General features: G+C 32.4%; 1 protein-coding gene across 2 annotated transcripts in view; it reads right to left on the bottom strand.

Moving 5' to 3' along the window:
- Positions 1–15,708, bottom strand: part of wake (ankyrin repeat and fibronectin type III domain containing protein wide awake) — a 163,315-nt gene that overhangs the window by 38,135 nt on the left and 109,472 nt on the right. The window contains exon 6 of one of the 2 annotated variants that reach the window (XM_085198356.1): positions 13,019–13,200. In XM_085198356.1, the coding sequence (XP_085054482.1) occupies positions 13,019–13,200 (182 nt within the window). Of the gene's footprint in view, positions 1–4,510; positions 4,753–13,018; positions 13,201–15,708 lie in introns of those variants that run through there. The other variant, XM_085198358.1, reaches the window with a different exon arrangement.

Here is a 15,708-nt window from a genome sequence, read left to right as displayed (position 1 = left end):
TAATATTGTTTTTGTCCAGACCTCCTGACAGCGGTGAGTTAAGTTCAATATATTTTATAACTTATTTACTAAGCAAGATTTTTATTATTGAGGTCAATGGGCAAATGGGCAAATGGGCAACGGAATTGTCTTAATGAGAACGGAGTGTCTTATATTAGGTTCCCAGGTTCTCTCTGCTCTGCTATGTGCGATATACAAATTAAAGCTAAAAAGTAGTTTCTAAAGAGTCAACTTAAGAAAAACATTTTTGGAATAGCCATTTTTAAACTAAATCTTTTTTAAATTTATAATTAATAAAATAGCCATTATTTAAAATACTAAAATATTTTTAAGACATAACTTAAAATTCTATTTGAAAAACGATTACTTACATACCATAATGTAATTCAACAGCTGCTAGAAAAATCTTTTTCTTCTTTTATTATGAGCGAAATGAAAACGCGGTGCTAACTTCTTTTTTCTTTAAACAATATAAAAGTGGTAAATATGAAAACGATTTTAAATTTTGCAGTAGAATATATTTAAATAGACTTAATATTAATTTAAGTTTTAAATTTTGTTTAATTATTATTACTGGTAATTAATTTGTGGGTTCAAATAATGAGGTCGTCATGGCGAAGTGGTACATGCGTGTGATTGTAAACAAGATGGTCGTTGGTTCCATTCCCATATTTTCATTTCTTCGCTCTAAAACCAAGGGTAGACGCGTCGTTGAGTTTCGAAACTCAGCACCCTATGCCTCCAGAATTCGCCAGAAAATGGAGAACGGAGTGTTTCAACACTAGGTTCTCTCTGTCTACCGTGCTATATGCGGGATAGACGGAGAGAACCTAGGGTGAGGCTAAAAAAAAAGAAATATAAAGTAAATTATATTTTGATTACAAAAGTAACCCTCAAATAGTTATGTTACATTACACAGCTGGCGTGTTATGTAGAGCGTTAACACGTTTATTATGCAAGTTTGACTATACGAGGCGGCAAGTAGCGGGTTAGTGTTCAATTTAATTGTAGCATATAACATAAGTGAGGCCAGTCGTGGTGCAAAGGCACTAAATGTGACTGTAACGACTGGTTGTGGTTTCGATCCCCACTCGAGGAAATTAAGTATTTATTTAAATCTGTATTTCCATATCTTCTCTTTATTGCCCAGGCAAAGAGCGGCGTTGAGTTACCCCACTCAACACCCATTTCCTCCAGAATTCGGCGGAAAATGACAAACGAGATGTCTTAACACAAGGTTCCCTTTGCCTACCGCTATATGCGGTATACAGCTTGTAGCTGAGTTATTTAACTTACAAAAGATCTATGAACCATTAATTACAAGCAAAGGCAACCTTATAAAGCGGAAGAACTATATTTTACAGGTGTCTAACATTTAACTTCACCTTTAAACTATGAATGTGCTAACCTGTACAAGGCACAAGTACGCAAACGTCAGCATTGGTTGGCGACAACCCGTCTTGCATTCTAACCGAGTGCATTCATTGTTCGGACTTAGTTTAAATAATATTATATTCACAATGTCATGATAAAGAAAATCGAACCCCCAACCAGTCGTGTTTACAGTTACGTTTACTTGAGGCCCTGCGCCACGACTGGCCTCGATAATATTTAATTTATATCCATTACTCCCTTCTGGTTGACTAATACGGTGTTAAGTTCGCTATGGAATTTTTTAAAAGATTCCCTCTGTCCACCCTTATAAGCGAATCAAAAGATAAAACTGATCGTAATGTAGAGGGCATTATGACCCCTTCTCGGGACTTCCCAATAAGTATAAATTTAAATTATGCGAACAAACCGTTTCTTTGAATGATTCCATTTTCCATTGCACATGTAGCTATTTATGACAAAGTCATTGATATAAAAGGTTATGTGCACATGCAGCACACTTTTTATTTAAACAAAGTATAAAAAAAATCAGCTTCACGCTGTATCCCGCACACAGCAGGGCAGAGGGAACCTAGTAAGACACAGTAAGACACTCCGTTCCCCACTTTCTGCCGAATTCTGGAGGCATTGCGTGTTGAGTGGCAGAACTCAATGCCGCGCTTTGCCTCGACAGAGCGAAGAAATGGAAATATAAACTTAAATAAATATTTCATATAAATAAAGATAATTTAAAGTAACTTATTATGTTCGAAAATAAATACAAGTTTTGAGCAATAATAAATAACTTAATTGAGTAATTGTTACTACGGTATTTCGTATTATCTCTCGTTGCGGTCTGTTAACGTAATGCATATGGATATACGTATAGATACATTTGCAATGGAAATATATTCTTATATTATGTAACGTAACTTGTTTTCACGGCATTGACCGCGAATTATTCAGAGTGATAGATACTGTTTTTATCTAGCAGCCGTACTCAGAAACGTTAATTAGCATTTAACTAATGTTAAGTTAGTATAAATATGTATGACAATAATCGTATTTCTACAGATTTGTAACTACTATTTAAGGATGTATATAAATATTGTTTAATTGTGATAGGTGTAATAAAATAGCCAGTTAATTTGAAATTTTATTTCAAAAGGCAATCTCAATACCTGGAGTCTTTTAGGAATTAAATATCTAAGAAACAATTATGTCTATTTCTAGCAGATTAAGGAAAAAAATATTTATAGCTGACAATTTTGAGAAAATTAAACAAAAATATACAAGTATTTAAAAACATCGTATTTTTACCTTTTTAATCTTAGTCTGTGTTTGGAGATACCAAAATCGTATTTAATAACTTTTTCATGTTAATCCAAACTCTCTCTCTCTTCAAATAATTTCTGTTTAAATATGCGTATATAATGAACTTATATTTTCCTTCTAATTAAAGCTTAAAATATATAAAACTGGTCCATAATTACTTGTATGGATAAAAATGTTGTCTTTCGAAAGCTTTACCGTTTATTACCGTAAACTGAAAAGGGGCAAAAGAGACGGTATTGTTGTAGAAATCAGTAAAAAGTCTGATAAATAGAAATTTATTATTATTCAATATATAATATATAATTCAATTCAATTCCAATTCTACTCATAAGATTTCTACTCATAATTCTAGTATATCTGCACTGGATTCACTTTCATCATCTCTTTACAATTGTATTGTATAAAAAAACTAGAAATTTGTTTACCTTTAACTGCGAGCTTTTTTGTAGCGATGATTTTTTATGTTTTCTAAGAAAATTCAGAGTATTTTTTAAAACGACAGCAAAGGTTGTTCTGAAGGTGAAGTATACAATATTTTTTTTAGCTTCCTGTCGTATCACGCTATATGAGCAGGGTAGGTAGAGAACATCTAGTGTTAAAACCCTCCGTTCCCCTCTCGTCGTCGAATATTCAAGGCATTGCATATTGAGTGTAGAGAGAGCCAAGAATTGAAAATATTAATAAATAATAATTCAATCCCCCGATTGGGAATCCAATCCACAGCCGTCGCTCTACAGTCACACCTTTACAAATAATAAACAAACTAATGGCTTTAAATGTTAATCAAGACACAGACAGTTTCAATTTTCAATAAATTAATAATTAATTTAACATCGATGTGGCACAGTTGGATTTTGTCAATATTTCTCTGCCAATTATAATTACTTTTAATATCACTTAATAGTGGCATGCCAAACTCCAAAAATGAAGATAATAATAATTTTATTTATTTTTATTCTCAGATGAATTATTTATGAAAGGCATAGTATATTGTGAAACAGTTTAAAAATATATATTTAATAAAATTTCTACTTATATATTAATACTAATTATCGAGGTCATTTTGAACATTTACATATTAACCTATATTATTATAACATTCTTTGTCGAATTTTACTTATTTCTAGTATCATTAATGTCCCAAAAACCTTAAAATACTGTTAAGTTAATTAAATAACAGTATTGTGAGGCTGTCTTGGCACAGGACGACAAGCATGTGATCGTAAAAGAGATAGTTGTGGGTTCAATTCCCATTTAGGGGGACGAAATATTTAATTAATTTCCTCGCTCTGCTAAGTACTTATAATTTGAGAAATGGAACTGCCGTTTTTTTTAGTAATATACATTTTATTTAAAAAGAAATCATTTATCATTATTTTATATTTTAATATGTACATACATAAATAAATTAAATATATATAATTATTATCTTCTTGTTTATAAATGTCAAACTGCTATAATATTTCAAAAAGTGTTCTCTCCAATTTAAAATCAATTTAAGCGACCTAAATTAATTATTAAAAGGTGTACGATGAATACTAATTACTTTAAGTAATTCTCGAAATTTAAGGTGAATGTTTTAGAAGCAATTAGAATTATATCTGCATTGTAAATTTAAATATAATATTTCACAAAATTATGTATTTATTTATCATTATTTGGCACACAAATAAATCGAAATATTCAGAATGAATTACTTCAAAGAAAATAATATGAACTGTTCCAGCCAATATAAGGTGTAGTTCAAAGCTTAGGTGTACAAACAGAAAAAAATATTTACACAGTAAGGCACAAAATTACATACGTTTTAGTTTTATCTTGATTCTGTTCTTCGGGCTCCAAGTCAACAAGCCAGATATGTCAACAACACCGCGAACATTCATTTACTGACACAAACACACATTTTTAACACACACACCAAAAAAACTAATATAAAATAATAATAACATATTGTAAAAACGTCCTCCCAATATTAGTTTTCATGTAAATTAACGAAATACAAGCTAAATTAACGATAGCGAATACAATACAAAGACGTGCGTGTGCGCAACTGTCATTTAGTTTAACTACTGACCGCTAGCTGTCGCCGTGAATAGAGCGAGACAGCGTTTGTTTGGTCAATAGGTGTGAAAGGGACGGATGTATAGAGCCTTAAAAGCTCTACATAGCTATGTGTTGATGCACTTTGTGGGTTGACTCTGATTACTTAAAATGTACGTAGTTTTGTGGACCTCATTGTGCTTTTGTATTCATAACAGGTAGTCACTAACAAATATTACTTTTTTTGAACTTATATAAGTATTTCTAGAAACTTTAATGGCCAAGACAAGATTATTTTATGTTGTTGGAATTAATTAGTAAAGTTTTTTTTTTATTACTTTTTACAATTTTTTTTAATACAAATAAAAAAATAATAAGAGGATTTTAGTATTTACTACAATTCCTAATCCTACAATCTCTAGTTATTAGTGTTTTAAATGTAAATGGCGACAATTATTTTTAATTGACGAACATTAATCTTCAGCCTAATTGAGATTTAAGTAGTAAATATAATTAATTTATTTAATTAATGGATTTAAGTTGTAAGTATACTTATTAAATTTCTTGATAAAACTTTAGCTTAGCTTAATTAATTTTAGACTCTTAATAAAAAAAGTATAATCCTGCATTTAATAATCAATATAAGAATATTTTTTGAGGCAATCGTCGAGAGTGTTAGGCTCTTATAGTAAACGTTATAGTTGTAGGTTCGATTCTCACTCATAAAAATAACGTTTTCCTGCTTTGAAATATTTTCTCCAAAATCTGACAAAATAAAACGTGTTGAGACAAGATATCAACGCTGCGATATGTCTAGACATCGGAGTACCTAGACACTAGGTTTTCTACATGCTATTATGATATTTTGGGCTATCATCACATCAACAATTAACTGTAAAAACATCATCATCATCATCGATCACCTATTAAAATTTCTTAACTATAGCAATCTTATATTAGTGACGTTCATTCAGGCTAGTGCTAGTATAAATAATGAAGTCAAACTGGATATCTCTAACAGCAATAAATGCTTAGAATAAATGGTCACCAGACCACTGCCATGTAACTGTTCTATAAACTGGTTTTTTCGTAATTATAAAACGGGATGTCGTTCTATTTCTTTTTCTTTAAAGGAATATTGATTATTTTTATATTGAAAATGTTAATATGTGTATCTTGAAACCTGTTTTTTTAAGATCTTGGACGTGAAGGCAATATTATTTTAAAAACATTTTTCCTTTGTGGTCATCATGGTGCAGGGGTATAAGCGTGCCACGATAATGGGAGGTAAGGGTTTGATTGAAGGGAATGAGGAATTTAACTCAACACGATACCTCAAGAACCGAAATGTCTTAAATGGAAATGGATTGTCTTAACACAGAGTTCTCAAGTTCTTTCTGCCCTCTTCTCTTATAGCTTCCATATATAGACACCGATCAGTTACGATTTTATAAAAAAATTAATACTCATAAAATTCTTAGTTTCTTGCAACTGGTTTTACCAAACATATTTTAACTATAATCTTATAAGGTAAGACTAATCGCGTCCAACAGACCGACGTACAAGATAAGCTACAATTCGAGGTATTAATCAATGACAGGTTAGTTGTGGGCGTTGGTGGTTAACAAGCGGGTTCAAGTTCTCGTCTTTGGCTATCTATCAAGACGTTCGGAATTAATTAGATAAATACCGACATTGGGAACAAGTATAGATTCTATTAAAGCAACTGCTAGAACAAATTAAAATTTCAATTTTAGAAGGTTTAACAGAATATATAATGAATCTCTATTTCTTCTGTTTTGATATCACGACGAGGCCAGCGGCACAAGGATGTGCCTGCAACGCGACAGTTGTGGGTTCGATCCCCACTCGAGGAAATGAAATATTTATTTACGTTTATATTTCCATTTCTTCGCTCTGGTGTCGAGGCAAAGCGTTGCGATGACTTCTGCCACTCAACACGCAATGCTTCCAGAATTCGGCATAAAAATTGGGGAACGGTGTGTTAACACTAGGTTCCCTCTGCCTACTCTGTTGAGTGCGGGATACAGCGTGAAGCTGATACCACGATCAATATAGAAAGTGTAACAATATTAATTTATACAGTAAAACAAATATTTAAATTTTCATTTAATTTAAACATTTCAATAACTTTATAAATTATGATATTTAATTCAAAAATCATTTTCAAAACCAAGCGAATTCAGGGTAAATAACAAGTGAAGTAAATGGGCCAGTCACGACAACTTTCAATTTGAAGGAGAATTGGCGTTTTATTAAGAGCAGTTTCAAGCGAATCATTGACATTAATTTGTCGTATGAACGGTTCCAGTAGAAAACGAACACATTGTATGTGTATACTGAAAAATCAGGTCAAAATCACTTATGAAGAACAAAGATACAAGAGATGCTATTCAATAGGGAGAAGGAAAACGAAAATACATATTATTTCAGCTTTACGCTGTATTCCGCACAAAGTAGGAACAGAGGGAACCTGGGAAACTTGTGTTAAAACACTTCGTTCAGTTTACTCCTAGTTCTGAAAGATTAACTAATTCTTTGGGAAGAAAGTGGAAAAGTCGAAAAAAAAATAGTAATAGTTAAATTATGAAATGAAAAACAAATATTTACACTAATAAATACTCCCAACCAATCTAAGCTTTAAAGCTCTAAAGTACAACCAATTATATAATTGTAAGCTCGTTAAGCTTTTTAAATTTAAAAAATACGTGGCTTGCAAAGCCACAAATCTTTGAATTTTACCCAGAAAATGTAGAAAAACCGATGCGACTCTAATCTGACCTAGATGACCTTTCGATTTGTTGTAAGAAAAACTTTAGATTAACCCCACATTTACATTTAAATTGAACAAGAACGTTGAATTGAGGTATTTCGATAAAAATTTCATATAAAAAATTATGTCTTCATAAGATACTTAGGGTTTATATGTAATTTATTTGTATTAAACTTTTACTTTACGTTCACTTTTTCATTATTATTTTTTTCGTTAACTACCAATTTTATAACAAGAGAACGGAAGTGTTTTAATGGGAAAGGAGTGCCTTAACACTACGTTCCCACCCTGCGATGTACAGGTTGTAATGAAATAAAAAAAAGATTAACTTTTACATTAGCACGTCACAAAGCTCTAATTAGTTAGACAAAGTTGCCTTCTTGAAATTTTCACCTCATTATTTAAAACTTCTAACTACGTGATTTTAATTTTTGCAATTAAAAAATAAGTTTAAAACTTGTCCTCCATGTGTAGGACGCCATTACAACAAGAAGTACGGAAAAGGCAACATTCATAGCAATTTAATTAATTTATTTAAAAATAATAGATTCAGTTAAAAAAAGTTAACGTCTGCATTACAATTAAGTAAATACCATATATGGTAATAGAATATTCTTCACCTGTTTCACAATTTTAATTTTATACGTGTCTTAGGAAGATTGTTTATTTACCTTTTAATATAAAAAATATTGATACCATCTTGGCGCAGAAGCACAAGTCAGTAACAGAACACGCGATGGTTTTAGGTTCGATTTTCACTCGAGGGAAGGAAATGTTCAATATTTTCATTTTTTCCACAGGTGACCAGATAAAGTTCGCGGGGTGCGGGGTTGAGTTCCGCCTCTCAACACGCCATGCCAATAACAAGAATTAACCGAAAAGTGCCATGACTGGAAGTAATACTTCTTACTTTCTTTTCTAACTAAAATGGAGGAACCCACAGTTGCACATTTTCTAGAGAGATCAGAGATCAACTGATAAAGTAAATGTTCGCATACATAGAACCTACGACTATCGCGTTAAGTTAATACGACTGAATTACAGTGGTAAAAAGTTCCTATTAATATATTTTAATTTATTTTTAGCGTCGGTCTCTATCAAGCACAACAGAGTAGGCAAAGGGAACCTAGCATTAATGCACTTCGTTCCAAATTTTCCGCCGAAATTCGACGGTATTACGTACTGAGTGGCGGAACACAACCCCGCTCTTTGCCTCGAACCCAGAGCTAAGAAAATAGAAATATTTAATTAATATTTAATTTTCTTGAGTGGGAATCGAACCTGTCGCGTTTTATTCACAATTTGAGCCTGCGCCACCTCACTGACCTCATCTCTTAATGTAATTTGTTAATAAAACCAGATTCCACCAAACACAGTACTTTGAAACTTAAACCCGCCGTAACTTCATCGAGCAAATGGAGCAAATCAAGTTATCACTTAGCAATATGGACTCATTTCCGTCGACTCTGCTAGTGGTAAAAGGAATGGGTTTTTTTTCCGTATCATTTTAGTTGGTTTATATTCGATTAAACGTAGAAAGGGGCAATTTTCTTATTTAGAATTAATATATCTATATATATAAAATCAAAAGGTCACTCACTCATCAAGAAATCTCAGAAACTACATGTGCTAGGAATCTCAAATTTTGCATAGGCGTTATTTATAGGACGTAGGTGCTCGCTAAGACGGGAATTTGCAATATTTGACTTCTAAGGGGTTGTTTTTGGGGTCGAAAGTTTGTATGAAACTTCGTTACTACAAATGCTAGGAGTCTCAAATTTTGCATAGACGTCACTAGGACGTAGTCATGGAGACAGAAATTAATAATAACATAGTTCACGCGGGTGAAACCGCGAGCGGGCCGCTAGTATTTTATATAATTGTTGAAAATTAATTTTTAACTTTTATTTATAAATTGTGGGTTCGATTGTGTGGGACATTTCTTCGCTCTGGTGTCAAGACAAAGAGCGGCGTTAAGTTCCACCATTCAAGACGCAATGCTTCCTACCCTGCTGTGTGCGGGATACAGCGTGAAGAAGAAAAAAAAAGAAAATAATAAATAAGATTTCATAGCAGGATATTATTATCTATATATATAAAATCGAAAGGTCACTCACTCATCACGAAATCTTAGAAACTACATGTGCTAGGAATCTCAAATTTTGCATAGAAGTTACTTATAGGACGAAGATGCTCGCTAAGATGGGAATTTGCAATATTCGATTTCTAAGGGGTTGTTTTTGGGGTCGAAAGTTTGTATGAAACTTCGTTACTACAAATGCTAGGAGTCTCAAATTTTGCATAGACGTCACTAGGACGTAGTCATGGAGACAGAAATGAATAATAACATAGTTCACGCGGGTGAAACCGCGAGCGGGCCGCTAGTATTTTATATTTTCAAATTGACTAAAGTATTTTTTTTTGTCGTTACAATTTTCTCTGTAATGTTTAACTAATTATACTTAATAATATGTACTTATAATTTATAAAATAAACTTGTGAAAACTTGTGAAAATTAATTATAACATAAGCTAAACTAAAACGTGAATGGAATCAGGAAAATTGCATTTTAAACAATCCAAGTAGCTCGGTGCACCCTGGAGCATTCATGTCACCAAAGATTTAAGTTCTGTTTCGAGAGAAAATTGCTTGTTTAACATCAAACAAGTTTTGTTTTCAATATAAGAATTTATTTTCTTAGACATTTTGAGATTTCAAAGTTTTAGAGTTTGGAACTTGAGATAAATTTTATACATTTTTAAAGTGTTATTCCACACTTGTGAAGAAATAGGAATACTTTCTTTTAGAAAAATGTGTAAATTACATGAATACAATAGCAACCGGCTATTAGATTTTTTAACGTAGTGTTAAGACCGCGTTTGAAATGAAAATAACCTCTAGAATTTATTTGAAATCCAATTATAAAATGGTTGTCAAAAGCTCGAGGCTCGCTAAATTGTTTTATCCTTTATAGAAAGTCAAGTATATGTTGTAAATTAGGAAATATATAGATATTTGAAGTATTGCGTCCTATTGTAAATACAACGGTCCCGGGTTCGATTTTCACGGGGAGCTATTATTTATTTCCAATCAAAGAAAAATCTTCCAATATTAACACTGCATTCGTAATTTCCCGTCGAATTTTCGAGACAGTTTGTCACGCTAGATCTTGTTATCAAATGCGTGGAAATGAAAATATTAAATATTTTATTTCCTCAAATGGGTATCGAACCCACAACCCGTCGCGTTTACACTCGCCCTTACGACCACTACTGACCTCAAAATCACTATCGATTTCATTCCACAAACATAAATGAAAACCTCTCTCTCATTAAAACTTAAAGCTTAAATATCGTATTGTATATTTTGCTATAATAATACGACAGGCATTCATCAACAGTAATAACTGAGAGCTCTACCTCTATGTCGCGCGACCGCAAATCATCACACGTATTTTGCCTAATGAAGTGAAAATGAAATGATGAAAATGATCATTTCTAACTTGCCAATTTTTCTATGTCATCCATGACATGAGGCCAGTCGTGGCAGAGGGGTCACGCGTGACAGTGACCGTGACAGGTTATCGATTCGATTCCCGCTTGAGGATATTAATATTTAATATTTCTTCGCTCTTCTGTCGAGCGGATCCTGCTGTGAGCGAGATACAGCGTTATAGCTTCACTAACTAAAAACCTTCAATACAACTATGTGTTATATTACTATTTTCGAAGTAAATATAGTTTCTAAGTTAATGTATAGACAGACAGACAGACTAACAAGAGATTTGTGTAAGTTATCAACATATATGCAGGTGCAAGTTCTATTGTTCATCAATTAATAGTCGATCCAGAGAGTCTTGTTTGGAATTCCTTCAAATGCGGTAACCAGTACAGTTGTTGTTTCAGTATCGGTAGTTTGCTTTGGAAATTCAGAGTTTTAGTTGTATCGATTCTAACTTTCAATATAACATTGAAAAAGTTTAAGAAAATGTGTTCTTGAATTTCATGCAGTTAAGGTGGAGTTGGATATTTGGAATTTACGCGATTGTTATAGGAAATGTTATTTTAAATATAAATATTGTCCCGATCAGCATTAATATTATTAGTTGTAGTAGTAAATAATTCTTTCCAACGATGAAGCGCGGTGTTGAGTTACGCCACTCAACACACAATGGTAAAATAGGGCGACATGTGGGCAACAGGATGGTTCCTTCAGCCTTACCTCTGCCTACATTATTTAAAGGTAGCTACAGCGTAAACCCATCATCTCTTCTTAAATATTTCCCCACAGTTTTATCTATCTCATCTCGTATTCTTTAAATTGAATAAAAAAAGATAAAGATATATATTCTAAACGACACGTATATCTCTATATCCGATACCATTTTAGTCGACATGGTATTTTTTGAAGCGAGCTTCCATACAAGGATGAATGGCGTGGAATAACGGTATCCGAAACCTCAATGTTCCGAGCTTGACGCAAATTGAAATGGATTAAAGATGTGCTTACTGCTTAATTAAGCGAGCTTTTGATGTCAGTTGTAGTAGTTGATAAGTATCGTGTGCTTAACATTATATATGTATAAAAATTTGTGACTGAAAATGAGTGTGAGTTCGATTTCTACTCAAAGATATGTAATATTTAATATTTTTGCTTAAATCCGTTACTTAAAACGCAGAAAAGGTTTCGGCGGAAAATGAGGAAAGGTTCCCTAAAGGTTCCCAAAGGTAGGTTCCCCTTCCCTTAAAAAACGTTAAATTCAATAAATAAAGGAAAAAGAAATATATTCTAAACCACGATAGGTCTATCTCTATATCCAATACCATTTACTTTAATTAAGTGAGCTTTTGATGTCTGTTGTAGTGGTTGAGGATTGTATGGACTTGTGCATAACATTACATATAACATCAAATATATCTTTAACCGTATTAAAGAATCTGTCATCTCAGCCACAAAAAAAAAATGTGTTACTTTAATTGATGAATGTACGACCGACTACAATTATTTATTATGTTAAAAAATGTTTCCATGTAAGTGGCCTATGTATTTTAATGGAAATAAATATATCCTTAACCGTATATTGTATCAAAATTTGTGTATTTAAACGCAATAGGTTGTGGGTTCGATTCCCACTCGAAGAATTGAAAAATTATATTTTCACTTTCCTCTGATGTTGAGGCAAAACGCGTTGAGTACCGCCACTCAACACGCAAAGACTCCAGAATTCGGCGGAAAGTATGAAATAGGAACGGAATGTCATAACACTTTAATTGATTTCTCATATCACAGCAAATCTTTAGTTATTACAAACACTTTACTAGAAAAAAATAAAGTTTTATTACCAAAGGCTCTCCAAAATAAATCATTGAACTATAGAAACAGAAAGAAAAGAACTAAAACGTAGAACTTTTTAAGTCGTCAACTTTAAAGACTGCATAGAAAAAAAAATTAATATCTTCTATATAAAAAATGACATACCTGCCTGTCCCCTCTGCGATTTAGTTCGCCTTCCCACAGCAGGTGACACCAGACTCAAGGCACGATCAGCTCTAGGCAACTGAAGAGTGATGGTCATAGGTTCTGAGTGCCGGGCGCATATCGCCGCTTCTACGATGGAATCTATGCTGGCTGATCGGGGAAGTTGGGTACCTGAATCTCTTCTGTAATAGAAGAAATTATGATGTGAGAATAAATAAGAAATTATGGTTTAATTGTAAATGTGACGGTCGTGGGTTCGATCTTTCCTGGGGAGAATGATTATATGTAAATGCACTTAAAATAAAATGCACTTCAGCTGAGTAAATAGTTAAAAATATTATTTTTCTAAATTATGATATCGAGGCTGCGGTGACCAAGTGGCACAAGAGTTTTATTGTAAACGCAACGTTAGTTGGTTCGATTCCAATTCCCCCCGAAGAAATATTTATATTTTTTATTCATCTAAAAGTAGGGAACGGAATTATCTTAATGGGAACGGATTGTCTTAGCATTAGGTTCCATCTGTTTACCCTGCCATGTGCGGGAAACAACTTGCAGCTTTGCTAGCTCTTTAAAGAAATAAATTAGGCAATAATACGAGCACCTACTGTAATAAAATAAGATATATTTATGATTATTCATTAGTATAATATATTTTAAAGGCAAGTGAAAAAGAAGCAATTTAAAAGTAGAAATCTTCTATACAATTTCGGTGTTGTTCAACGAGTTAATGGCAGAGCTGACAGCACCGCGCCGCGCCATACCCGCTATTTGCATATTAATTGAACTAAAACTTTCTTATATCCCGTCAGGAACAAGCGTGAACGTTATTATGAGAAACAAAAACCTAACAGACAGAGAAACTGGAATAATTTAAGATATAACTAAAACCATTAGAATTATATTTGTAAAGAAAGCAGTGAGTTCTTTAGTGTGTATTTTTTATTTAAAATGTGCCCTAAACTTTTAAAACATTAGGGATCCATATTAAATAAACAAATGAATACTATTCGCTTACTCTTATATTTATATAGTTAGTTAGTTAGAGATAAAAAAAAATACATTTTGCCCATATAGATTAATGGACAATTAACCTCATATAAGAATCCCGATGCTGTCTATTAGGAAATATCAGTAGCGTGTGTCTGTTGTGGATTCGATTCCCACTTGAAGAAATTAAATTTCAATATTTTTATTGCATCAATCTGGTAACTTAGCTTAGGATTAGCCAGGATAAGCTATTCAACGCTGTAAAATAATATGATTTTTTTATTAAAAATCAAAACTTGGACAGGAATCAAAGGGCAGGCTGTAAGTGAGTTGAAGATTTTATATCTACATATGTGCGTATGTCAAAATTAAAAATGTATGAAAGAATACATTACACTAAGAATAAAAATATAATATAAGTAATAGTCATAATACTATTTGGGAATAAAAATAAATAAAACAAACCGAACATTTCTACTCAAAGAAAAAGTCGATTAACTATTTATGCATAAAACTCTTTGATAGCGTCTAACATAAAAGTTAACATGCTATTTACATAATATTTTTGTACCAAGTTATCGTTTAGGATCAATTAGTTTATAGTCAATTACTAAAAACAAAAGTAAATTAAATAATAATGATTGATTAGCTTTTATTCACTTAAATTAAACTCCGTCTTGGTGTTCGTTATTAATTAAATTAATTTGAGACCAAATGTGGCGTAGGGACACAAGCATGTGAATGTTAACGCGATGGGTTGTGGGTTCAATTCCCACTCGAGAAATGAAATATTTAATATTTCAATTTCTTCACACTGGTGTCGAGGCAGATCTAAGCGTTGAGATCCGCCACTCAGCAAAGCCTGCAGAATTCGACGGAAAATTGGGAACTGAGTATCTTAACTCTAGGTTTCCTCTGCCTATACTGATAGCTGAAACCTGAAAAAATCCATAATTTAATATACAAAAATTACTAACTACATACTGGTTTACATAAACATTTACACATAAAAACAATATCCAATTGACATTAAAGTACGACAAAAAATCGTTACAAAAACGTTATTGTTCCTATAATTCAATTTGATTAGAGCCTACCCATTTAGGTAAAAGACTGACTTTGATGTGAAGATAAAATCTCGAAGAGTAATCATCACAGCCATCCATCCCTGCTGACGCTGCGAGGCTACTCCACCCTTATTTAAGTACCATTTAATATCCAGAAGTATTAAATCGATACCTTTTTAAAAAATGTGTTTGTTTACTTGTGAATATATTTATTTGAGGGTGTGGCGTAGTGGCACAAGAGTGGATTGTAAATGCGATAAGTTGTGGGTTCGATTCTCACTCGGAGAAATGGAATATTTAATATTTTCATTTTCTCCCTCTGATAATGACGTAAAACGGAATGAGAACGGTCTTAATACTGAGTTCCCAGGTTCCGTCTGCTTATACTAATTCAAATGTCGGCGTTACATATTTGTTAAATTGTGAATTTCTTGAAAGAAACTATATATACGCTTTAAAAGGCTTTACACTTTTAAAATTTTTATTTATTTAGTTATTATGTATTTAATTATATTAATATTAATTCGTATAATCGAGTTGGATTTACGTTTACATAATATTATTCAGTATATATCTCAACAACAGTAGCTGATTTCAATTCGTCTGTACAATGGTGCACAAAGACAAAGGTTT

Source organism: Heliconius melpomene, chromosome 15 (assembly GCF_056956725.1).
Source record: "Heliconius melpomene rosina isolate 202511_hmr_F chromosome 15, ASM5695672v1, whole genome shotgun sequence".
In the NCBI taxonomy this organism is placed as follows: Eukaryota; Metazoa; Arthropoda; class Insecta; order Lepidoptera; family Nymphalidae; genus Heliconius; species Heliconius melpomene.
The sequence above is the reverse complement of the archived record's forward strand: the minus strand, read 5'-3'. Positions and strand labels throughout refer to the sequence as shown.